The sequence below is a fragment of the Phyllostomus hastatus genome, unplaced genomic scaffold (assembly GCF_019186645.2).
Source record: "Phyllostomus hastatus isolate PE091 unplaced genomic scaffold, TTU_PhHast_1.1 phas_contig_1162, whole genome shotgun sequence".
In the NCBI taxonomy this organism is placed as follows: domain Eukaryota; kingdom Metazoa; phylum Chordata; class Mammalia; order Chiroptera; family Phyllostomidae; genus Phyllostomus; species Phyllostomus hastatus.
In genome coordinates, this window is record NW_025333537.1 from 9,574,176 (window position 1) to 9,599,969 (window position 25,794).

Genomic DNA, 25,794 nt, shown 5'->3' on the forward strand with positions numbered 1-25,794 from the left:
GGCCTGGGAGGTGAGTAGGAGTTGGCCGGAGCAAGGGCTGCAGGCAGGAGGGTTCCCTGGAGCGGGGCACCCCCTTTATATCCAATACCTCCAGCCTCAGCCCAGCTCGAGGGGCGACCTGGCAGCGTCAAGGTAGGCCACCCTCTTAGGACAGTCTGAACCCCCTCTGCCGGCTCACATAGGAGATACTGTGCAGGGGACAAGCAAGGCCATTCAGGGTCACCCCTATGTAATCACGGGGGTGGGGGTGGCGGGGGGCTGCCAGAAGCCAGGCCCGTTTCCCAAGGGAGCGGAATGGGAAAGGGGACGGACCTAGTGCTGCCCCCTCGATGCCGCCGTCGGGAGGAAGTGGCTCCCTCCTCCCACCCCTTCCCCCAGGCTCGCGGGGGCCAGGATTCTCGTGATTCGCGGTTGGCTCCACGGGCGGGACCTTCGTCCATCCGAGGGGCTGCGGGAGGCCCCAGGCCAGGCTCGGGCCTGCGGAGCGGGAGGGCCGGTTGGGGGGAAGCCAGAAATCCAGAGGGAGACCCACAGACAGGCGAGAGCAAGGACCGGGGGACCGAGACCCAGGCCGGCGCCGGAGGCCGGACTGGAGTGCGTTGGCGGGCGGGCCGGAGGGGCGGGGCCGGAGGGGCGGGGCCGGAGGGGCGGGGCCGGAGGGGCGGGGCCGGAGGGAGGGCGGGGCGCCGGCCCGGGCGTGCTCGCAGTTGCAGCGGCGGCCGCGGGCGAGCGGACCGCGAGGTGAGAGCTCCCCGGGTGGGACGCGCCCCCTCTTGGTGTGCAGCCCTCCTCCCTGCGCCCCAGCCCCCCCGAGGAGAGCGGGCCCCCGCCACCCTGCGGGGACCCCGCGGGATCCCAGCCCGTCCGCAGGTGCCCTGGGTCCTACGGTTTCCCAGCGCGGGGGAGCAGTGGCTTCCCCGGAACCTCCGCTTTGCTCAGGGGTACTAGAACCCATTGCAGGGGCCGGGGGTGTGGGGGGCCGGAGACGACACTCGCGGGAACTGGGAGAGAAGCCTCTTGTCCTCAGTTGTCTCCCCTCGAAAGTGGAGTCATGACTCCAAGAACTACCCGTTCGCCTGGAGTTCGGGCCAGGTGTCTTCACTTCATCACAGCCGGGCAGCGGCCGCAGGTGAGGCGGTACCATCCTTGTCTCCCTCCTACAGGTGAGGAAACCGAGACTCAAAGACGGCCACCACTTGCCTTGGGCCACGAAGGAGGCAGAGCCAGGACTTAAACCCAGGTTGGTGTGAACCCCTAAGTCCATTTGTTCCTCATCTCCGCCCTGCCCCATCCCCACCCCAGACTGCAGGGAGAGAAGCCGAGGGTGAGGGGGGGGGAGTGGGGGGGGGTAAAGCCAAGGCTGGGCATCCCAGGAGGAGGCTGAAAGGAGCCAGCCTGCCTGTCCTTGCAGGGCATCCCGTCCTTCACCTGGGTGAGGGGTTCCAAAAATTAGAATGGGGGGTTGGGGCAGGTTGAACTGCAGGAGTGGGGGGAGCGGGGCAGCCCCCTCCAGGAACTGTGGGGCCTTCACTTCACGCCTCCTCGGGGCACAGGAGGCTCTGGTGGGCTTAGCCCGGGGACTTCACCTCTCCGTGCCTTGGTTTCCTTCTCTGTCCCCTGGGGTCAGACGAGGTACCTACCTCACAGGATTGCTGAGCAGATTAAATGAGACGATCGGTGTAAAGGCTTAGCCTAGCGCCTGGACCGAGCCGTAACCCCCTCCAGCCCCATGCCCGTCCCCCTCAGAGCACTGCTCTGTCCCAGACACCTTTAACCTGAGCCCAGTCAGAGCTCTCTGAGATCTGCAGTGTTTCCGGGCGACGCCACCTGCGGCTGAAGCTTCTTGAGTAAGACCAAGACTTGGGGTGGCAACTTCTCCCTGCTGTGACGCTTTGTAGGAGAGGCTGGTAGGAGCAAGGGTTTGAAAGTCTTTGGGCTGCAGCTTACACAATTCCAGACCTGCTCTGCATTCCCCAAGCCCTCCCCCACCACTGGTTTAGCAAGAAGGAGGAAGCCCAGAGCATTTCTGCTATCTAATCTGCTCTCCTCCTGGCCCTGACCCCCAGGCCCTCAGTGGGTTCTACCCCTTGGCATGCTCTGTATATCTGGCCATTCCCACCTCAGCCCCCCGGATCCTCGGCGTTGATCGGGCCTGCTTGAGTCTGGACTCAACTGTCCTGTTACTCTCCTCTGACTTGGCTACCTGTTGTAGCCACACTTCTCTCCTTGGAGATGCTGAGTTCTCTGCTCCCTCAGGGCCTTTGCACATGCTCCTCCCACCCCCACCCCCCTCTTGGGAACGTTCTTTCCTGCCATCTTCTTGAGACTTACCTCCTTGCACCTCAGGACTGCCACAAAAGACTCAGAAGCCTGCCCTGCCCACCTTACTGCAGGGGCCACGCTCACCCGCACTCTGTTGCGTTACTGTTTTTGCTTCCCATGCTCAGCCCTGGATCCTGTTACCTTGCTTGTGTGTTTCCTTGGTTCCCATTTGTCTCCCTGGCTAAACTGTCAGCCTGCCAGAGCCTGGATCTTAGCTTTGGATTCCCTAGAACCTGGCACTGTCTGTACCGGGCACATAGTAAAAGTTCTGATAATTTTAAACAATTGCAAGCCGTGTGTGCAACCATCAGAGGTCTGCCTCTCGTTGCTTAATGGCATTCTTTCTACATTTCTACGCTGACCTCAGAATTGCTATTCCTCCCAACTGCCCACGGCCTCTCTGAGCTTCTCCCTAAAACGGGGCCTGCCACTGTTTCCAGGTTCTAGTCCTAATACCCACTTCGCTTTAACCGTTTTTGCCCAAATTGCAAGGGATTTCTTTTCAGATATAGTTCCCCCAAACTGTTCAAGTCAAGGATGTGATTATTCTGAAGGCACATGCCACTTAAGCACCAAACAGCTGTTTAGAAAAATTATCCCCAGCAATGTATGCAAGTTTTTCTACAGTCCTACAAGCATTGGGTGTTCTTGGTTTTATTTGTTTTGTCTATTTTAATGGGGAGGTCGTGATAGGTTTACATTTTCTGTTGCTTGAGTTACTGAAGCTGGGTCTTTTTCAACGTACGTGTGGGCTCTGTTTCCTGTCTTGTGGAGGGAGGAACTCTCAGAGGGCACCTTCAGTTTTCCCTTCACCTTCACTTGTGGTGATGGTTCCACTTGAGCCCGTCTTGTGAGAGCAGGGTCAGGGCCCCCAGGGGCTGGGACAGGAACTCATGGAACCAAACTCTGCTGGTTGCAGAAACCGCTCTGCCAGTCAAGCAGCAAGAGAAACTCTTTGAGAGTCCATCAGCATGGTACCGTGGGGAGAGAAAGAACTCTTTTTTTTTCTTTTTTTAAGTCTTTGTGAATTTTTCTTTCCCAAACGGTAATTTTTTAAAGTATAAAAGGATCACACAGTGTACAGGGTTATTCATTCAAACATGGAGACACGAAAACGATTGGGAGACAGCCTACATGTTGATGGCCAGTGGTGCTACACGTATTCCCCCAGGGGAATCCCGGGCTGGCACTCCAAGCAATGCACTTAATCTCCAGCATGCTGACATGCAAAGATCTCTGAGATACTGTACTAGTCTCCTGTGGCTGCTGAAACAACTGACCACAGTTTGGTGGCTTAAAACAACGTAAATGTATTACCTTAACCTTCTGGACGGTCAGGTGTCCAAAAACAGGCTCCGTGGGCTAAAACCAAGGTGTGGGCAGGGCTGCGTCCCTTCCGGAGGCTCTGGGGGAGAGGCTGTATCCTCTCCTAGCTTTTGCAGCTTCTAGAGGCCGCCAACATCCCTTGGGTCATGACCCCTTCCCTCCCGTCTCCAAATCCAGCAGCACAAAACCTTCTCATCCCCCTCTGGCTCCAACTGCAGCTTTCACGTCCCGTCTCCTTCTGTGTGTCTGATTCTCCCGCTCTGCTTATCAAGACCTTTCTGACTACATTGGCCCCACCTGGGGATCTCAGCGTCCCTATCTAATCCCATCTGCAAAGTCCCTTTTGCCACGGAAAGTGGCCTACGTCCAGGTTCTGAGGAATAAGTTTAGGATATGGGCATCTCCAGGGGGCCATCATTCAGCCCACCACACCCTGCAGGGAAATAAGCAAGGTTCCGAGCAGAGAGTTGGACTCAACGTTTGTTTAAGGGAAAAAGAAAGAGAAAAAGAATAAAATCTGCATGTGCTTGCCAAGGCCGCATAGGAAATGGGTCAGAGTGGCTGCTTCTGAGAAGACTGGGTAGAAGGAAACTCGCTTGTCATAGTATACCTCTTTGTATTATTTAAATTTTTACTACATGCATGTGTCACTACGTTAAAAATAATTTTTAAGAAGTGACACACAGTCATTGTAAGACTTCAGACCATCCAAAAGCTGAGAGAAGGGAAAAATCCCCACCCCACTCCCGAATCGCTCCCTCTTTCTCCAGCAGTACCCACTGTGAAGAGTTTGGCTATATCCTTGCAAACTTTTTTTTTGTTTTTTTTTAAAGATTTGATTTATTTATTTCTACAGAGAGGGGAAGGGAGGGAGAAAGAGAGGGAGAGAAACATCAATGTGTAGCTGCTTCTTGCATGCCTCCAGCTGAGGACCTGGCTGCAACCCAGGCCTGTGCCCTGACTGGGAATCGAGCTGGCGACTCTCTGGAAAGTCTCCCGCTGCTCAGATGTACCTTAACTGCACCAAACTCCTGTTGGTGGACATTTGGATTCTTTGCTGCTTTTCAGAACAATCTCAGCACTGCAATCTATATGTCTGGGTGTTGTTGTTGTTTTTTAATTGAGGTGAAATTCATATAAAATTAAGCATTATAAATAGTCCAGTGGCATTTAATGCATTGACGACACCACCTCTATCCAGTTCCAGAACCTTTTCATCATCCCCAAAGGAAGGTCCCACCTTGCTGAGCCCTCACTCCCCACTCCCCCCTCCCCCGCTCCCGGGCAACCACCGTCTGCTTTCTGGCTACAGTCACACGTTCTGGATGTCGCATGTCAGTGGAATCCTGTCCTCTGGGATGTTTTGTGTCTGGCTTCGTTCACTTAGCATAATGTTTTAGAGGTTTGCTGACTCTTCATTTTTTTTTTTATTGAAGTCTAAATGACACACAAGACTATTAGTTTTAGGTGTATAGCAATGGTTCTATGTTTATATATATTATAAAAGGTATTTCATTTCTTTCTTTCTGTGGCTGGATGGCATTCCGTCATATGGATGTAACATCCTTGATGAATCTGTGTACATGATACCGGACACTCGAGTTGTGTCCGCCTTTCGGCCATGGACATTTGTGGGCGTGCATTTGACCGAGTGCCTGTTTCGGCTCTTTCGGGTACATACCCAGGATGTATGTCCTTCTCCACACACTTTGAGCTTTATTACTGACTAATTTTCAGACACTTAAATCAAGCTTAAAAACTATTTTAAAAATGCGTAAGGAAATATTGCGAAGTGCATGCTAAGGCGAATGACCGCAGGATGACAGATCCAGACAAATGTTTTACTGTTTTCCAGATCCAGAGACGACGGGAACATGGCTACCTGGAACGAAAAGGTAAGATGACTCGGGAGCCTCCCGGCCTTGACCGGCCTTGACCCACCTGGACAGCGCCGTCATGCGCCGTTTCTAACAGGGTAGAGGGGAGACGCTTCTGAGTTCCAGCCGTTGTTATTAGTCAGAGAAAGGCCGATGGAAACAGCTCATACTTTCTTTCCTTCGTAGTTCCCTATTAAGTTAGGCAAACCAAAAGAGCAAGTGGAAATGCTCGATGCTGGGCAGGCTGTGGTGAAGCCGTCTCATTCCCAGTCTACGGAGGGGCTGGGCCAGCCCACATAGCTGTCCTGGAGGGAAAGTGAGATGGTGTGTATCAGGAACCGTGGAAGTGCTTGTGATCAAACGTGGTCATCTCACGTACGGGAAAGGAAATCACCCATAGAGAGGAAGAAGGGCAGTTAACTCATGGTGCCCTATTTCTTAGCACGTTAAGACATTGTTGACCGTAGCTGCACTATTATTTATGGACTGTGAAGAAGACAAAAACAGGGCCGCCATTTATTGTAATATAATACGACAACTGACACTGAAACCGGTCAGTTGTAAAACACACAGATTTCACAAATGTGGAAATGTGAGAAAATGTGGTCTTTGAATTGGCGATAAAGGTGCAGAAAATGAGGATCAGAAAACGCAGTCGTGAGAGCAGTGACCCCTTGGTGTGGGTCTCAGCCATTAAAAAGCTATCAACAAGTCCGATGCACGTACCTCGTGGGAAAAGCAGGATACAAAGTCTCCTGCGGTCTTTGACTATAATTGTAAAAGACATTGGATTAGGGAGAGAGGCAGGTAAGACAGGTAGATGATGATAAATTGGGTCTGTTTGGGATTATTATGAATTTATTTCCTTTTGCTCATGTTTTCACAGTATTACTACTAAAAGAAATCGATCTAGGGTAAAGGTCTGCTCGCTGGGGTGAATGACAGCGAGGTCCAGACGTGCTGGGGCCTGAATGAAGCTAGGGAGCTTCCGGGGCCTGTCACGGGGCTGGGGTGGGTGTGAGGCCGCAGACTGCGGGGCTTGGGGGGTGGGGGGAGCAGAGGCTTGGAATGCAGAACCAGCGCCCTCCTGGGGGCTGGAGCCTGTTTGTCGGCACAGGGGGCTGGCCCAGCGGCACTGTGGGGCGCTGGGGAATATCGGGCCAGGACCACTTGTAGCGAATAAGCCTCTTAACCGATTCAGAGAACAGGTTCCTTTCAGCGCTCTTACGGAGTTGATTGTGTTTTTAAAAAAAAAACTTGTAATAGGATTGCTTTTAGGAGCTTTGTAATTTTCCAGCTCTCCTAGTTTCTGAAAGGAAAACAACTGTATGATAGGAGAAACTGGCGGGGTGTTCAACCGTGGTTCAGTCCTGGTTTGCTGTAGCCAGCGCTGCTGAGAGGGCTGAGCCGGCTGGGCACGGCTGCCCTTCTCAGAGTCCCTCTCTGCACCTCCCCCCCTCCCTCTGTGGGCCTCCGTTTTCCTCTTCTGCAAAATGGGGGCAGTAACTCCCTGCTAAGTCATGGTGAGGATGAAACAAGAGTGAGCGTGGAAAACACTTGGCAGGATGCCCGATCACAGTGAACACTCACACTCGGGGACTGTGGCCTTGATCATGAGGGTGAGCTGGGCTCGCAGCCCATCAGCTGACCTATTTCTCGTCTCATATGATTGCATGACACCAGCCACCTCTGGGGAACATGGGAGCCAGGGGTGCTTAGAAAGCCCTGGAGCCCTTTGGCTCATTTCTCACGAGGCCTCACGCTGGTGCTCAACCTGGGCAGCGCATGGCAGACCCCGACACCCAGGCCACCGCCAGGCCAACTGAATCTCAATCCTGGGGCACTGGGGCCCGGGTATCGGGGTTCTTTAAAGCTTCTGGGTGGTTCCAGTGTGTGGCCAGGACAAAGAGCCACTGGTTAGACTGTGAGGCAAGAAAAGTGGGTGCCCCGAAGTGTTCATCCTGACCTCTCGCTGGCCGCAATGTCGCTAAGGCACTGGGGGTGGGATCGCCCAGATGACTCATTCACACTTGGGATAGGTCTTGATTTCTAGCTGGATAACTTCATTTTTTTTTCTCCCTCTGCTTTCATTTTCTTTCTTTGCTTTTGTAAACAAAAGAAGGTGGCTCTGGGCCCCCGCCGCCTGGGTCAGAAACCGAGCTCTGTTTCTCACTGGCTGTGTGACCCGGGGCATGTGGCTTGGCCTCTCTGTTCCCGAGTTCCTCACCTGTTGATGGAGACTCAAGCCCACACTTCATAGAGTTTTTGCAGTGTGGTTTAAAGGGCTTTGCACAGAACTCAGAAATGGCAGGTGCTCCCGTTATGATCACTGAGATTTCCACGGCTGCAGATACTCTCTCCCGCATCGCGCCCACCCAGCCTCACGGTTGCCTTGCTGGGTTGGCAGAGTCTTATCAAGACAGGAGGGACCCTGACCCTGCAGGGGAAGGAGAGAAGTGATGCAGTGTCGGGCTCAGCTGGTGGGGTCGGGGGAGGGGGTACCTGGGCTGCCAGCCTGGCCCCTCAGTGCACAGGCAGCAACCCCCTCCCCCAGAGCTGGTCAGCTGTCACCGGTGGTTGTTTCTGTGAACCTCAAACTTCCTCTCCACCCTAGAGAAGGAAAAACTGTTACGCTTATTTAAAGACTTCCCTGATTTTAAAAATAGGCATTCCTCAGAACACAGATCCCCAGGGGCCGGGGGTGGGGGAGGGGATCTTCCTGCCAGGGATGCAGCCACCCGCCAGGTGTGTGTTTGGTGGGGTCCTGCGGGATACTGCCTGAGCAGGAGCCCACCTGGCCTCTGCCCTGATGGGGGCGACAGACTCCCAACAGACACAGACGGGTGGACCTGAACCCACTGTGGGGGGGGAGAGGAGCCCTGCGTCAGTGCGGTGGGGGGGGAGAGGAGCCCTGCGTCAGTGCGGAGGGGGAGAGGTGCCGGGTCAGCTTCCTGGTGCAGGGATGCTCGGGGTGCTGGAGAGAGACCTCCTGAAGCGGGGGAAGAAGCCGAATGGCCAGGTGGAAGAGCAGTGGGAATTTCAGGCAGAGGAGAGTTACAAAGGTCCTGTGGTTGGAGGAACTTGTGGAGTGCAGAGGGCTGAGCAGAGACATAAGGCCCCGGCAGAGAGGAGGGTGGTGGAAGGCAAGATCAGACAGGCAGACGCAGGCCTCGGCATGCAGCATGGGCCTCTGGCAGGCCCCTGGGTCTTTATTTTTAGGAGCGGTGGGAAGCCAGAGAAGAGTTTTTAAATAAGGGAGCACATCGGAGCTCCCCAAGTTCACCCCAGGTTCAACGTTCCACTCGGGGAGCTCATAGAACTCATCATACAGTTTGACGGATGGTTGTGATTTATTGCAGCAAAAGGGCACAAATTAAAATCAGCAAAGGGGGAAAAGGTGCATGGGGTGACGCCCAGAGGAAACCAGGTTCCAGCTAGGGTCACACAGGCCACATTCATCACACCTGCAAAGACCCATGTTATTCCTAGTAAGGTCACATCCTGAGGTTCCAGGTGGCTGTGAATTTTAGGGCAACCACAGCTCAACCCGTGACATCTTCCTGGCACGCAGCTGTCCAGAGACTGGCTGCCTGGCTTTTTCCGGGCCACGTGTTCTAAAGAGTCACACAGCACTGGGGACAGATCCTGGCGCTGCCATTTTCCAAGTGTGTGACTTAGGGTGTGGCACCTCCCTCACCAAGGCCCAAAATGATGGCCTGGACCTCAGAGGGTTGGGTTAGGGATGTACACGGAATGGCGCCTTTCAGGAGCTTAGGGTTATGCTAATACAACAAAGAATACCACCAACAGTGAGTAATAATAGATGCTGCTGCTGTTGTGCCCCGTGGGAGGTTCAGGGGTGGGGGTTTGGATTATAAGCACATCGAGTCCCCAAAAGTTGAGCTCTGAGAGGGAACAGGAAAATGGGGAGCTAAAAGACATTGGGCCCCGGGAATCGGGAATCGGCTGAATTTCTTAAAAAGATGACCCTGTAATCGGGGCTTCCCCTCCGACAGATGCAGCCTCGGAGCCCGTAAAAATAGATGTTCCTGCGAACCAAAGCGTCGCAGGTTCGATTCCCAGTCAGGCCGCATACCTGGGTTGCAGGCCACGGCCCCCGGCAACAGCACATTGATGTTTCTCTCTCTCTCTCTCTCTCTCTCTCTCCCTTCCCTCTCTAAAAATAAATGAATAAAATCTTAAAGGAAAATAGATGTGCGTGAGGACACATTTTCTCCGCCTCTCCTAGGCCCGTATTTCGAGTTTCTTCCCTCTCTCCCCGGCAGTAGCAGTTGTTCCGGCGCAATACCGGTCATGTGTAAAAGCGGGGTGAGCACCTGTGGGGCTTTTGGTTAATTCGTCTATCAGATATTTGTTGAGCCCCTCCCTGTGACCGAGGGAGGAAGTGTGGGCCCCCCGCCCCCTGAGTTGGCAGGCCCGTGCCAGAGATGGGCAACTCCGAGAGGCGTAGTGCCCATGAGCGAGCGGCATGATGGGGGAATAGAGGAAGGACCCTCGGCCCAGGGGCAGCGGTTAAAGAAGACCTCCCAGGGGAGGTAGAATCCAGGTGTCTGGGAGGCCTGAGAGAGAGCCGGGGTGAGACAGGCAGAGGGTGCCCGCGGCTGGGAGGAGACCAGGGCCTGGGGAGGCCCAGAGAGCTCTGCCTTTGTCCCGAAGGCAGCGGTTGGCAGGCATGGGGGTGGGGGTGGGGCTGGAGGCAATGGTGGGGGCAGGTGGGAAAGGTGGGCAGTGGGGGAAGGGGATTCTGGCCACCACTGTGGGGAGGAAGGGTGGGGCAGGGGGCCGCATGGGGAGGCTGGTGCAGGTGTTGTGTTGGTCAGAGGGGGTCAGACGGAGAAGAGGTGGAGGGTGAGTGGCGTTGAAGAGGTGACATCGATGAGCTTGAGGGAGAGAGAGGAGCTAGGGGGTGGCCGTTGGCTCTGGGCTTGGGCAGCAGGATGGCTGTGATGTCACACCCTAGGGGGACATGGAGGAAGGAATGGATATGGGGAAAGGATAAGAAGTCCATTCACTTTGGTCCTGGCTGATGCAGCTCAGTGGATTAAGCCTTAGCCTATGAACTAAAGTGACTGGTTCGATTCCCAGTGAGGGCACATGCCTGGGTTGCAGGCCAGGTCCCCAGTAGGGGGCGTGCGAGAGACAACCGCACATTGATGTTTCTTTCCCTGTCTTTCTCCCGCCCCCTCTCTAAAAATAAATGAAAAAATACACAAAAAATGTCGTTCAGTGTGGGTCACAGCAGACTGGGGCACGATACCTGATGCGTGGCTGAGACTTCGAACGTGAACAGCGTTGAGAACACAGGTGTGCGGAGCGCGCCAGAGCGGGGAGAGTCACCCTGCGCCAGGACGGGGTCGGGGTGTCAGGGACTTCAGATGGCGTGGGGGCAGGGACATGGTGCAGGACACTGAGAAGGGCGGCAGCCAGAGATGGGGCGGGGGGGGTGGGGGGACCGAGAGGCGAGGCTGTTGAAAAGAACCGAGTCAGCAGTGTGGCAGGGTGCGGCGGGGCAGTCACGTAGGCGGGGACCGCAGTTGTGGCTGTCATAGGAAGGTGACCCCAGAGCGAGTAGGGTCAGGATGCGGTGGGACTGCGAGGGTTAATGCAGGGGAGCTGCAGCTGGGGGGTTTCCAGTGTTAGGGGCCTCTGCTCCCCTAGGCTTTTAGGGCTGCAAGTGACAGAAAGGGCTCAGTCCCTCAGCTCATGTGAATGGAAAGGCTGGGGGTTGGAGGCCGGCAGGAGGCGACAGCAGAGAAGTGAAGCATCTGCAGATGACGAGGCAGCCTGAGTGGCGGGGGTGCGAGTTTTCAAAGTCGAGTAAGAAAGATGGCGGCGGCTGCGGAGGGTCACTGCTGCAGGCCAGGCTCTGCCTCCCTCTCCGAGCCGGCCCTTCCTTCCACTGCGGGCGGAGAGTCCGGGGTGGGCGGTGGATGTCAGAGGCCCGGCCACGTCTTCACGGCGAGCTATATTTTGGCTCCTTTCTGGAACTTTTCTGCTTCTGAAATGACAGATTTTTTTTTTTTTTGGACTTAAAACCAGAGTTTTCTGCTCTGCTGGGCGCTGTAAATATTTTCATCCCAAATTACTAAAAGTTGCCTCTTTACTGACCACAAGGTTTCAGAAAGAAAAATTTCCTCTCCTGCAGAATATAAATGTGGTTTTTGCAAGGCGCCCGCAGGCTCCCACCACACGGAAAACTAGCACCAGAGGGCTCCATCTGCCAGATGAGGCGTCTGGGGAGATGTGGCCAGCAGCCACCCAGAGGGCCACAAGGCCCGCCCGGCCCCTGGCCAGCCCCGGGAACCGAGCGGTGGAGAGTCCCACCCGAGACGGGCCGCACTTCCGTCCGGGAGGCAGGCCACCAGCGCCCTCAGCCGACCCCGTGAGGCCCCTGTTCGCAGTCAGGGGTCAGGTGAGACTCTGCCCATGCAGACTGTACCTTCGTGGACCTTAAATGTTCGCGTGGAGCGGGGAGTAATAAACAAACAACCACACACGAAAAATTTCCAGTTAGAAACTGTGATAAGGGCTCTCAGAGGGAAAAGTAAAGACTATAAAGAGAGGCTGTAAAATTCAGAAGGGCTCTGACTTGGACTTCAGGGGTCAAGAAGGGCCTCTCGGAGGAGGGGACATTTCGGCTGAGGCTTCGAGCACGAGGAAGAGTGAGCCAAGCTCAGAGAGCGGAGAGAACATTCCAGGTTGAAGGAAGAGCCCGCATGAATGAGGCTTGGAGGCGGGGAGAGTGGCATGTTGGAGGGACGGAGGGCGGCCGGCGTAGCTGGAGTGTGGTCACGGGGCAGGAGATGAGGCCAGACCCCTCAGGGCCACGTACATCATTGGAAGGATCTTGGATGTTTATTCAAAGAGCAAAGTGCAGGGGGCAGTGCTACGGTCAGAGGTGAGGGTTTATAAGACCCCCTTGGGCTGCTGGGTGGAGAATGTGCCGGAAGAACTGGATGGAGGGAGGGGGATGGCTCGGAGGCTGTTGCAGTGTCCTGGACCAGAGGATGGAGGCTTGGCCGAGGTGGTGGCGGAGGAGGAAGTGGATGGTGGGGGCGGGAGAAGAGAGCCAGGCAGGCCCCAGGTTGTGGACAGGGAGTCAGAAGGTTCGCTCTCGGGAGGTGATGAAGGGGTCACCAGCTCTCCTTGGGTCTCTTAGCACCTGAGGACGTCTCAAACCAGGGGCTCCCTTTTACACTCAACATGTTCTTTAAGATTTAACCACATTGCAGCATTCATTCAGTCACTTAAGTACCTGAATGGTTGTGTGTCTCTTACGTGCAAGGAACTGAGGGGACAGTGGCAGGGAAAGTCCCATTCTTTCTCATGGAGCTCACGGTCCAGCTGGGGAGGCAGCTCCTGAACAGATGAACACGCACATGCATAGTGCTGAACAGCAATCAGTGCGCATGGAGATGAATGGAGCAGGATAAGGGGAATGCCGTGCGACAGGGGAGGGTGGCGGGACAAGCTCTCAGAGGAGGTGACGTGTGGGCAGAATCCTGGCCTAAAAGAAGGTACGAGCCACGCAGATGTCCCGGGGAAGAGCATTCTAGGGAGAGGCTCTTGGGTCTGCTGGAAAATCATTTGAGGGTTCCAAGGACGGACCCGTGACACGACCTCAGTTCCATTTGAGAAAGTTCGTTCTGGTTGCTGCGTGGAGGGCAGACACTGGGAGGAGCGGGGAGCTGCTGCAAGAGACGGCGAGAAGTGATTGGTGGGAACCAGGGATAGCCATGGAGATGGGCGTAGCAGCGAGTGGTCTTACCTGGAATGCGGTTTGAAGGGGGAGCTGACAAAATTTAGGGGCAAAATGGTAGGGGCAGATGTTGCGAGTGAGAGAAAGGAGGGTCAAGAATGATGCCAAGGTCATTGGCCTAAGGAGAGAGGCCAATGAAATGCTGTCAGCTGAGATGGGGAAGGTTTGGGCGATGAATGAATGCTGTTTGGGACATGCGAGGGTTTAAGATAGCTTTTAGGGCCTTGGCCAGTGAGGCTCAGTTGGTTGGACCATCATCCTGTACACTGAAAGGTTGCGGGTTCGATTCCCGGTCAGGGCACGCGCCTAGGTTGTGGGTTCAGCCCCTGGCCAGAGTGCATACAAGAGGCAACCCATGGATGTTTCTCTCCCTGTCTCTCCCTGTTTCTTCTCCTCTCTCTCAAATCAATAAGCATGTCCTGGGGTAAGGTTTAAAAAAAAAAAAAAAGATGGATGTTAGGTAACTACTGGTGACGTCCTGTAAACAACTGGTATCATGTCTGGAGTTCGGGTGAAAGACTGGGACTGGAGAGACTGTTGGATAGTAACGCACCCTCGATGCAGAGGGACCTTTAAAGCCCCGCTGCCGAATGAGACCCCCTAGGAACACGGTCCGGAGAAGAGAGGCAGTCACAGGCCCGAGCCCTGGGAATGCAAATACTCCAGTGTAACGTCTCCTCTCTCGGGGGGTGTCCAGCCTTTGGGTGTCTCTGGGCCACACTGTAAGAAGAAGAGTTTTCTTGGGCCACACGTTAAACACGTTGCGATATGTAATCACAAAATCTACCCATTTCTTTGGGGTTCTATGCCTTCTTGAAGCAATTTTTCCCTGTCCTGAGGTCATGAGGATACTTGTGTGTATTTTGCTCTTGAGACTTTTGAAGTTTTTTAAAAGTCCACTTATCTCTGTTAATGCTAATGCCTCCAAAATGGATTCTGTGTGTGGTGGGGGATGGGGCCCTTCCCACAGACCTGGGCTGCCACCACCATCACACCCAGGTTCCCACGGGGGCCTGGGTCTGCTTTGGGCTCTCTTCCCCTGCTCCTCAGACCACGTGGCCTGTTCTAGTGCCCATACCCAAAAGTCTTCATTATTGAACTTTACTTTTTAAAAAAATATTTATTTATTTATTTATTTATTTATTTATTTATTTTTAGAGAGAGGGAAGGGAGGGAGAAAGTGAGGGAGAGAAACATCAGTGTGTAGCTGCCTCTCACGCACCCCCTACTGGGGACCTGGCCCGCATCCCAGGCATGTGCCCTGACTGGGAATCGAACCAGCAACCCTTTGGTTCTCAGGCCGGCACTCAGACCACTGAGCCAGGGCCATCACTGAACTTTATAAAAAATGTGTTACCTAGGTAAAGAGGGGAGGGTTCTTTGCGTTTTGCTTTGAAGGCATCTACCTTTAAACAGCCATCCACAGTGTATTTAAAACCTCGCTGGCTGAACCTGGGAAAAATCCATTCGCTTCTCACCTTTCAAGCTTCCATCTGCGGCATGAAGCAGGGTTGGGGGTGTTCGCTTTTCTGTGAAACTCTGATTACTTTTACTTTTGGCCACCCCTCCCTCTTCCAACTCTCACCTCCGGTTATTCAGGCTGTGATTTCTTTGAACCATGAGCCTGTTCTTCCGTCCTTCACACGTGGGCCTGTGGCGTGTATTTTGTCACTGGGCTGTAGTGCCAATGCCGTTGGTTACTGCCGGCCAGACCACAGCGACAGGCCTGACGGGGTCTGGTGCTTCCTGTTGCCTCACCAGCGCTGAGAATCTGGTTTCCAAAAATAAAAGCACAAGAAACCACCGTGACCTCACGGACTCTGTGCTCTCTCGGCGCCCTGAGCCCCCGGGACTTTTCGTCACGTCTGTGGCCCGGCCCAGCCGGGGGCCCTCTCCCTGCCAGAGAGACCGGGGTCCGAGTGGTCCGGACGGGCTCTGCGGGCCGCCCTGCTGGAGCGCTCACTCTCTGTCCCCTCCCTTTAGACAGTCACCCGCAGGGCCAAGGTGGCTCCCGCCGAGAGGATGAGCAAGTTCCTGAAGCACTTCACCGTCGTCGGCGATGACTACCATGCCTGGAACATCAACTACAAGAAATGGGAGAATGAAGAGGAGGAAGAGGAAGAGGAGGAGCAGCCGCCACAAAACCCCAACTCGGCCGAGGAGGGCAGAGCTGCGAATCCGAGCACAGCCCCCGCCTCCCCGCCCAAGCGCCCCCTGGACTTCAGGACCACGTTGAGGAAGCTCTTCAGCTCCCACAGGTTTCAGGTAGGTGGGCAGAGGCCCGAGGTGCCCGGGGTGGGGCACAGCTGTCAGCTGAGAGTCACAAGGTCGGGGCGGGAGCCCATCTGGGGCCACTGCCTCATTCATGGTGCACGTGACCCCCGAGCACTGACCACGTGCCAGGCGCCCGGACAGCACTGGGCACACAGGGCAGGTTCCATGCTATCAAGGATGGAACAGATCATAATTCAAAGGTCCGTCATCTGATAAATGGCTAAAGAAAATGTGGTCTCTCCCTAGTCGGCCATAAAAAGGAACAAGGCCCTGACACCAGCCACCAGGGGGGTGAACCTTGAGAACACGATGCTGAGCGAGAGGCGCCAGACACCAAAGGCTGTGTATTTAGTGACTCCATTTATACGAAATGTCCAGAACAGGCCAGCCTGTACAGACAGGGAGCGGGATGGTGGGAGTCACAGGTAGGAGGGAGGGAAGGGTGGGCGGTGACCGCATGGTGCCTACAGGGCTCCCGTTTGGGATGGTGAAAATGTTCTGGAACTACGCGGTGGGTGGTCCCACAACCGTGGGGATGTACTGAACGCTGCCGAACTTGAGGCCAACTTTAAAATGCTGCGAATGGTAAATTTTGTGTTATGCAAATTGTCCCCCCACACACATACTCACCAAGTAGATTAAAGGGTAAGCATGGGAGCCAGAAAAAAAATGTGCCTGCGTTTGCTCAGCCAACGCTGTGTGCCAGCCCTGAGGTGACAAGGCCGGGAGGGTCCCACGCCTCGCCGACTCGTCCCCGTGGGGGCCTCGGGCTCTGCTTGTGCGGGGCGATGCGTGAAAGGCCGACCGGCCGTCACACACTGCCGACTGCCAGGCGTGGTCACGGGGAGGACAGGGGAGGGAGATGCTGGACTTCAAAGAACAGCAAAGGGCATGGGGCTTCCTGCAGAGTTCAGGATCTGTCCTCACATCTTCTGACTGTTGAAGGCCCAGTGCAGGCGGAGTCTGGCCAGCCCTCAAACCCCAGCCTGCAGCCCTCAGGAGGGCAATCGATGATGTGTAGAAGCGTGTCTGAGTCCCGGGAGAAAGCAGGAGGCCCTTGTCAGCCCAGTTGCCAAGTGGAGCCCTTTTGGGGACCCTGGCCCGAGACAGTCCGGTTCCTACCAAGAGCCCAGGTCCTCTCTGGAAGCGGAGGGAAGCAGCCCTCGCCTCTCCTGTCACTGACTTTGCTCCCAGATAAAAAAGGAAACATTGGTTTTGGGCGTTCATCGCTGTCGTGCGGCTGAGAGAAGGAATGCCGGCCCAGCCACCCAGCACAGCGCTCTGCTCTGCGGCTGTGACGGGAAAGGAAACGTGGCATTAAGTTGTTGGGGTTGAAATCCCAAACCCTCAATTTCAGGAGCGGAAGGAAGGAGCCGGCTTCCTGCCAGCTGCAGGGGGAGCTCTGGACCACGCCCCTCTGGGAGGTTCCCGTCTCCCCTGACACGGCCCACCAAGCCACATGGGCTGGGGCTGGCCCCCTGAGCTGCGCCCCCCAGGGACACTAGTACTGGGGGAAAAAGAAGACTGACTGTCATAAAATAAGTAGAGATGTTTATCCATTCACCTAACAGTCGTTTCTCAGCACCCACGGGCTGGGGACACAGCGGTGAGCATGGGAGGCACCTCCCAGCTTTCACTCACACGGAGGATCCGAGCTCAGCGAGGCAGCAATTCCAGAAATCACCCAGAGGCTGGCCACATGAGGAGAGAAGCCCCCGGCAGGCAAACAGAAGGGGGCTGTGAGAGTCCCAGGGTGGGGGAGACCTGTCTAGGATTGGGAGTGGGGGGTGGAGAGCTGTGGTGGAGGAGGTGATGTTCCACCCCGAACCTGCGGGCTGGGCAGGAGTGAGCTCTGCGGAGGGGAGCGGGGAGTTCTCCAGACAGACAGACGGCCCTGTTGCTCAGGGCCCCAGGTGGCCGGGCGTCTGCAGTGGTTCGGGACTCCAGAAGGGTCCACGTGGCACGTGTATGGCGAGAAGAGGGGCCGCTTGGCAAGAGAGGAGGCTCTGGAACGCCATCATCCCTGGGCAGTGGGCAGCTGTGGAAGGTCCTCTGTGTGGGTGGGAGCAGGGTGACCTGGGCAGATTTGGAGAGGGGCTCAGAGTAGCAGCAGGGAGGCCACCTCGGTGTGGGGGATACAGGTTTGGGGGTTTGAGCTCTGGCTGGAGAACCAGCATACAAGAAAGTTCTGGAATCCCTTTCTTAGGTGCAATCACCACTTATTCCACATGGTTTGAGGTGGCCAAGGGGTCATGATATATAGTTTTTACTGCTGTCACTCAGATGGGATGGCACAACCAAGGGAAAAAATACAGGGTGTGTGGGGCCCGTGTGGAAACCACGGTGGGCATGGTAACCGGGCCAGCGGACCACAGCCGTGAAGGCGGGAGAGCTTCACGTTCACTACCGGCTCCCTGTGGCTGGGCCCTGTGCTAAGCACCGCTCACTGCCTCGTGTTGTGCTCCGTTGTCGCTCTGGGGTGGAAAGTGTGACCCAGGAGGACACTGGAGCTTAGAGTTAAGGCTGAGGCTCGGCAGAGTTGGGAGCTGTGTGCACGGTCCAGGCCAAGGCGGGAGCCGGGAGCTGGCCCAGGGCCGGCCGCCCCGTAGCCTGCCCGTGGACCACTGCATTCTGCTGCGGCTGTGGCCGTCTTTGCCAGGGGGCTGGGGGGCGTTATTTGGAACAAACCAGCCTCCCTGAATTCTCAGGATTGTTCTGTGTGTGTGACTCCCCTCAGAAGTAGTCCTGCCTTGTGAACTGGCAGATTCGGGGTCATGGGGTTTAGTTCCGAGAGGCCCGGGTAGGGACCCAAGCACTGTCGTTCTGTGACCTTGAGCCTGTCTGTCTCTCTTGTCAGAGGAGAGAGTCATGTGGCATAAGGTTCGGCATTCCAACGTGAATCATTCCGTGGCACTTATTTAGCACATTTCACAGTGTCGTGCGGCCGTCGCCGCTCTCTCGCTCCAGAGCGTGCTCGTCGCCCCGAAAGGGGAGTCGGCCCCCGATGAACAACCCCCTCCCAGCCCGACAACCTCGAACCCTTCTGAGTCTGTAGAGTTTGCTGTTCCGGGCGTTTCGCCTGAATGCGGTCGTGCAACACACACAGTCTCGTGTGCCCGGCCTCCTTCACGCCACACAGTGTTTTCCGGGCCCGTGCGCGGTGTGGCACGGAGGAAAGAAGTCAGCACCTCGTTTCTTTTGATGGCTGAATAGCCAGCCTGTTCTTAAGATTCCTGTGCCTTGGTCTCCAGTCAGGCCACTTTGCTCGGAAATAAGACCAAGGAGGAAGGAAGAAAAAGAATAGGGGAAAAATACCCACCAAGAGCTTGAATCTTTATTAAGCTGCTGAATTTGGATATGTGTGAGAGCTTCATTGAAAAGCAGTTGGCCGTGCAATTTCACCATAAACCATGCCATCAAATAATTCCGTTGCTGAAATCATTAGCTACAGGTTGAAGTACTCAAAAGGTTTATAGTCCGTTCTCACGTAGGCCTGGATATGTAGAACTTCACCCTGCAACTGCAGGAACTGCCAGGTAAAGGCAGGACTAGCCTCCAGGGCCGGGAGCCCGTGCCCGGGAGAGCGTCAGAGGCGAGGCCCCGGAGGGAGCAAGTGGGGGCCCACAGGCTCCGCAGGAGGAAAGTCACGGGGTGTCCTCCGGGGTTCCTCCCACTGCTGCCATTTCCATCACCCCCACGTGGTCCCCATGGTCTCCCTGAACACTGTCACCTCCACCCCGCCACGAGTGTCCTCACCAGAGTCGTTACCACCTGCGTCCCCATGACCACCACCATCGCTGAGATCACCCCCTCCCTGCACCCCAGTCCCTTCCACCCTCTTCTGCCAGCAGATCCAGACATTGTCTTTCTTTCTTTTTCTTTTTCTTTTTTTTTTTGACATTGTCTTTCTGACAACTGTTCTCAGTCCTCCATCTGCTGGGGCAGGTGCCTCGGGGCTCTGGGCTGAAGCCATCTTATGTGCACGGCGGGCATCGCTGTGACCCACCCGGACTGGGCAGTCCCGGGAGGTTCCCTCCACACCTCCCATCTGTGAGGCTGCATGTGTGTGTTCATTTACCGAGACCCTTTTCTGGGCTCACCCTAGCAAGAGCAACTCACAGAACTAGAAAAATAAAAACGTGCCAGGCCTTTTTTTATTACCTGCTTTTCGCCATTTAGGAATTAGCCGTCGGGTTTGAGAGAGGCTGAGAAGTGGGGGCCGAGCAGAGAAGAGCAGAGCCGTGAGGGAGGGCCCGTGAGTGAGCCGTGCAGAGATGCTCCGGCACAGGGCACAGGCGCTGGTCGGAGGCGGGCAGGCCGGGAAGGCGGCGAGGAGGCGGAGGGGCTCCTGTGGAAAGGAGCCGGCCCCAAGCGGGCCCCCTGCGGGGTGCCTGGGCTATCTATGGTCAGCAGCCTTCCGTTTTTGGTGTTTTTCCCTAGTGGTGCCGTCCTGATGTTTCAAAACCAGCCCTTTAAAGATGGGATGAGGGGTCCCGGCTGGGTAGCTCCCTTGGTTAGAGCATCATCCTGATACGCCAAGGTTGTGGGTTCGATCCTCGGTCAGGGCACATACAGGAAGCTTCCAATGAGTGTGTAAGTAAGTGGAACAATAAATTGATACACTTTTTTTCCTCTCTAAAAAAAGAAATCAATTAAATTAAACATGGGAGACGGGTCTCCATCTCCGTCTCACGGTTTCCCACTCCTTGCCTCGGTCCGCAGGTCATCATCATTTGCCTGGTGGTTCTGGATGCCCTCCTGGTGCTGGCCGAGCTCATCCTGGACCTGAAGATCATCCAGCCCGACAAGAATAACTACGCCGCCAGGGTAGGCTGTCACCGACCTTCTCATACAGTTCGCTTCTGTGGTCTGCACCCAGCGGGGGACAGGGTGGGGCAGCAAACACCCGCCCTGCGGCCTCGTGAGAGGAGAGTGTGGGTGCTTTTAGTCCAAGGGCAGAGGAGATGTCTTCCTTTCCAAATTGTAGATAAGCGTTTACTACAAGCAGGAAACTTTCCCACGTCAACTGATGGCTATCCCGCACCGCTGAGCTGAGCCCGCCCCTGATTCCAGGGGGAGGACGACCCTTTCCCGCCCCCTGGAGGCCGAGCGCTGACTCTCCTGTCGACGCGCCCATGGGGTCCCCAGGCTGGAGCCACTGGAGGGTGTGCCGCCGTGAATCCCCTCACAGTTCCTGCCCTAGGCCCTCCCAGACATTCACCCAAGGGGCAAAATGGATGCCCCATGGGGAGACAGCCTTTTTTTTTTTATTTTTGAAAATGTTTTTTCTTAGATTTTATTATTTTTAGAGAGAGGAGAAGAGAGGAAGAAAGAGAGGGAGAAAAACATCAATTGGCTGCATCTCTCACACCCCCAGCCTGGGACCTGGCCCACAGTGCCCTGACCAGGAACTGAACCGGTGACCTTTTGGTTCGCAGGCTGATGCTCCATCCACTGAGGCACACCAGCCAGGGCTGAGGCAGCCATTTAAAAAACAAACAAACAAACAAACAAACAAACAAACAAACAAAACTGGGGACATGCTTTTTTAAAAACAAAATTCAATTGATAATGTGAAAATGTCCTTTCGAGTGGAAGAGGGAGGGAAGAAAAGAATCCTTCCTGTTTGCGGCCTCTTTCTGGAGGCAGCTGTCAGGTTTCCCTCTGTGGCCAGCCCAGTCCTTCTGGAGACGGGTTTCTTTTCTCTCCTTCTGTTCGTCTAACGGAAACAGGAATGTACCTGCTGTTCTGTCTTGTGCCTCTCTTATTCCTCAGTGTTTTATCATGAAAACATGGCAAGTATACATTTTGCTATACTTGCTTTATATCTCTGTATCTTCACAAACACATCCATACAATTACTGTCTGACCATTTGAAAGCTCGATATCCTGACACTTCACCCCTAAATACCTTGATACACACACAAAGTTCCTTCTCTTACAGAGCCATAACAGTATTATCACACCTGAAAAATGATCAGTTCTGTGATATCTAATAGCCAGTTAGCATCCACTGATGAGCACTGGCTGATCAGGGATACAATGCGGGTGCAGACTCATTTCAAATTCTGTCTTGTACGTCACGTGGTGGTTCTTTTATAAGGAACGGCTTTCCTCCTTTTTCCTGGGTGAGTGCATGTGTGTGCATTATTTACCCCTTGCTGTGGACTCGTGGGGTTCTTTGTGTGTGTACTCAGTGTATCACAGTCCCAGTCATTCTTTTCGGTATTCAGATTGTCCCAGGTTTGGTCACGGTGAGCCCCCAAGCAGACTGCTGCGTCCTTTGGACGTGACTCCGTCGTCTTTGAGCATTTCCTTGCTTTCAGGCCCAGGGAAAGCAAGGGGTAGGCCCACGGTGCTGTCCCAGCTGACTTCGAACTTTCCCTGCCCCCGGAATGGAAATTGTTACTTTAGTAAAGGCCAGTATTGATACATCAAGATCTAGGAACGCTTTGCTCACCATCTGCCTTGGTGATCATTTCCAGTCAGTCCACACGGATCAGCCTTGGTCTTTCTGACAGTCTGTGCAGTGCTCCATGGGGAGGTACCACGATGCGTTTGACACCTGCCCTCTAAGGAATATTATGATTGTTCTACAAAACATGTAGAAAGTCTTTTGCTTTGCAAACAATGCTGCAGTGACCATCCTTTCAACATGTCTCCGTGCACACGAGTTTCACCGCGGGGTAGATTCCTAGCAGTGGCGTCGTCACTGGACCTAAGGGGTCCGTTTGCGTGCACATCAAAGCCCCATAAGATATGAGCAGGACCCTGCAGCCAAGAAAGTAAGGGTTTACGAAGGAGATGGCGCCATGCTCGGGGTCACGGGTGCTAACGCTCAAAGACCTGACTCCCCCACGGCTTCCGGGGGATGGACTTGATAGGGGCACGGTCATCACTCATGGTGCCTGAAGCAGTTAGGGCCGTGGTCCCTGCTGACTGGTGGGCACTAGGGGAGGGGTAGTTGATCGTTGTATCTGGCCCTGCTGTCGGCCAAGGAGTCACTGTGATTTTGCAAGGACTTGCTCGGTGAGATCGTTGCGCTTTCCCGGGTCCAGAGCTGAAACACAACCGGGGCCAAGAGGCTATCTTCAGTTTGACTGAAAACTCCGTCTCTGTGGTCAGCAGACCCAAGACCTTGTTCCCGAGACAACTAGGTGCTGACCAGAACCCCGTCGTCCTGAGAGCTTAATGATTAAACACGGGGAGGGAGGAGGGCGAGTCAGGGGTCTGGGGCCGGTCAGTGAGTGACATCTCTTCCTGGCGGCCCGGCAGGTGCACTCAAGGCCAGCAGGTCTGTGTGACCTGCGCCGGGCTGGCTCTGTCTGCTCTCACCGTGCTTCCTCGTCCCCTCCAGGTGTTCCACTACCTGAGCATAGCCATCCTGACCTTCTTTATGATGGAGATTTCCCTCAAATTATTTGTTTTCCGCTTGGAGTTCTTCCACCACAAGTTTGAAATCCTGGACTCCATTGTTGTCGTGATTTCGTTCGTCCTGGACATCGTCCTCGTGTTCCAGGAGCACGAGTTCGAGGCTCTGGGCCTGCTCATCCTGCTCCGGCTGTGGCGCGTGGCCCGGATCATCAACGGTATGTCCCCTGCGCTCCCGGGGTGTAGGGTGGGGGGGCGGGGGGCGGAGAGCACATGCAGAGGCTGCCAGTCATGGTTTTTCCACGCTGATTCCCTCCTCCCCTGCAGTCTGGAGGAAAGGGGAGTCGCCCACTTGGTGTCCCACCGCCACCTCTGTGCTCCGAGGGGAGCTACCTTTCTCCTGCAGACCCTGCTTCCTTGGTTGCTGGGTGTCTGTGGGAAGGTTAAGGCTGATCCCTGGAGTGTTTTACCGAACCGTGTCCCACCTTGGGAGGGGCACCATCCCAAAGGGCGCGAGGAAGCTGGAAGACCCTGGACACCGGCCAGACCCCGCCCCCTTCCAAGTCACAGCACGCGGCTGCAGGATGGAGGGGGAGGCTCTGAGAACTGGGGCGTTTTCCGAATTGACCCACTGGACACTTTCTGGGGACGTAACACCTGCGTTGGACCCCGGGAAGCACTGCTTATTTGTACCCGCCATTTGTGCAGGGCGCCTCTGTCTCAGAGGAGCCACGAGCCTGCCGGGACTCTACGTGACATCGTGATCAGCAGGGGGTCGGGTGTTCAGGTGCAGGCACTCAGTTGCTGCGACGCCTGCCGTGTCAGAGTCACCTTCAGCGACTGCTTTTTAAAAAAAGGAGAGTCTGACGCAGAGGTGGGGTGGGGCCCAGGCAGGGTGTCTGCCTTTGGGTGCCGGGCCAGGTTCGAGAATCCCTGCACTAGGCCCCGACGCGACATATCAGCTGTGGGTCACTGTCAGGGGAATGAGCGCCAGTGGGGCCCGCTGGAGGTCCCATCGTCACATGGAGCTCTTCCCTTGGTGGCACAGTGAGTCCTGTCACGGCCTCCTGAGCCCAGTGCCGGCTCGGCCGCAGCGAGACCAGGCAGGGAAGGGCCGCGCCTGCCGGGGTGTGGGGCTGCGCGAACGGCTGTGCCTGGGGGCACTGGGGGCTTCGGGGCCCAGGTCAGACGCAGTGACTGGAGTGAAGCCCACTAAGACCATTCATCTGGACGCTATCAACGGAAATCAAGGAGGATTTTCAGATACAATTGATGATGCTGATGCTAGTTGATTATTTCATTAATCAGACAGAAAGATACCCTGTTGGAGGCTGTGCACAGTTGAGGTGGATAAACCATGACTGATTCTCATCACAACCAGTCACTGCCCGTTGCCACCACGGGGAGACCTGTCTTTGCCCAGGAAACCAGGACTCAGAGGTTCGGTCACTTCCTGAGGCTCAGTGGCAGCAGGACGCAGGACGGGCTGATGCCCGTGACCGCGCTGCTGCCACGTTTCGTGACGGGCGTGAAAGGTCTGAAGGAGCAACAGGAGCTGCGCCAGGTTCAGTGAGACAACCGAGAACGTGGGGCTCGGGGCCCGTTGCTCCCGGGCCGCGTGGGCACCACACGCGTGGGCAGCGGGCTCAGTCCCTCTTGCTTGGAAAGGGGAGGAGCTTCCCCAGCTGCGGCGCCATCTTTTGAGGCAGTGTTCCCCCCACCCCCCCTGCCCGTGGTGTGGGCTTCTGGGAGCCGTCGGATGAGGCTGCCAGTGACCCTTCGGTCGGCCAAGATTTAGGTCCTTGCCCGACAACTGACCTGGCCACAGCTGTGGGAGCAGAGCTGGGACAGTGACGGGCCCGGCGCCACGTGCCAGCGTCTCCAGCTTTGCACCCCGGCGAACCTTTCCTGCACACGGCTGCCCCGCAGTGCCGTGGCCAGCGAGCTCTGTGGCGAGGAGCTTAACGCTCATCAGCTCGGTGATTGTGCCGGAGGATTTCTCAGCCCATGGGAACGGGAGAGAAATGTTTCACAGCTGTGGAGCTCAGGAGTGACGTCTGGCTCTCCCAGTTCCGATGCCTTTGACTTGTCTGTCACCAGTCTTCCCAACTGCACACATTTATGAGGGACGCAGAATTCTCTTTTCAAGGGGTTCAATTAGAAACCAGTATCATTAAGACCCTCAATTATTTTTCAGGGATAATTATCTCGGTTAAGACACGTTCCGAACGGCAAATGTTACGGTTAAGACAGATGAACATACAACTGGCCGCCAAGATCCAACACCTGGAGTTCAGCTGCTCCGAGAAGGTGAGAAAGCACTCCTGGGGAGACGCCCAGCCTGCAGCACGGGGCCCCTCCCCGCCAGGCCTGCGCCCTCCGCCCCAGCACCCTCCCCTTGGCCAAGTCCTCCTGTCCTTCAGGGTTGCTTAGGTATTGCCCCCCTCCCAGAGCTGTGCCAGGCGCCCCTCCCCTTGTCCCTGCTCTTGTCCCCTGTGACTGCACAGCAGCTGCTTCCCGCAGGCTGATTCCACCGGGAACGTGGGCCCCCTTCAGTGCTGCGTCCCCGATGAGGCTTGGAAGGTCAGTTCAGTTATTGTCTGCTTTTGTAACAACAGGAACAGGAGATCGAAAGACTGAACAAGCTGCTGAAACAGCACGGACTGCTCGGCGAGGTGAACTAGAGGCGCACGCGCCCCACTCCGCCGAGGAGGCCCCGCCCCACGGGCTCGCGCAGTGAACCAGGACGACGGCCGTCCCCCCGAGGCCATCCACAGGGCAGGCTTGGTCTGCTGCCGTTGCCCGCCTCCCTCCCAGCTTGGATGCTGGAGGGACACGGTCTTC

General features: G+C 55.7%; 1 protein-coding gene across 2 annotated transcripts; it reads left to right on the top strand.

Annotated features, from left to right (window-relative positions):
* Window positions 1–698: 698 nt before the first annotated feature.
* Window positions 699–25,710, top strand: HVCN1 (hydrogen voltage gated channel 1). Of its 2 annotated transcripts, XM_045842447.1 has the most exons (8): window positions 699–741; window positions 1,164–1,240; window positions 5,504–5,543; window positions 15,289–15,570; window positions 20,302–20,406; window positions 22,937–23,168; window positions 25,148–25,260; window positions 25,569–25,710. In XM_045842447.1, exons 3-8 carry the CDS (start codon window positions 5,523–5,525, stop codon window positions 25,632–25,634), a joined length of 819 nt encoding a protein of 272 aa, XP_045698403.1. In that variant the 5' UTR covers window positions 699–741; window positions 1,164–1,240; window positions 5,504–5,522; the 3' UTR covers window positions 25,635–25,710. The 2 variants fall into 2 exon arrangements, with proteins under 2 accessions (XP_045698403.1, XP_045698409.1); XM_045842453.1 differs by lacking the exons at window positions 699–741; window positions 1,164–1,240; window positions 5,504–5,543 and adding an exon at window positions 9,998–10,121.
* The last annotated feature ends 84 nt before the right edge of the window (window positions 25,711–25,794 follow it).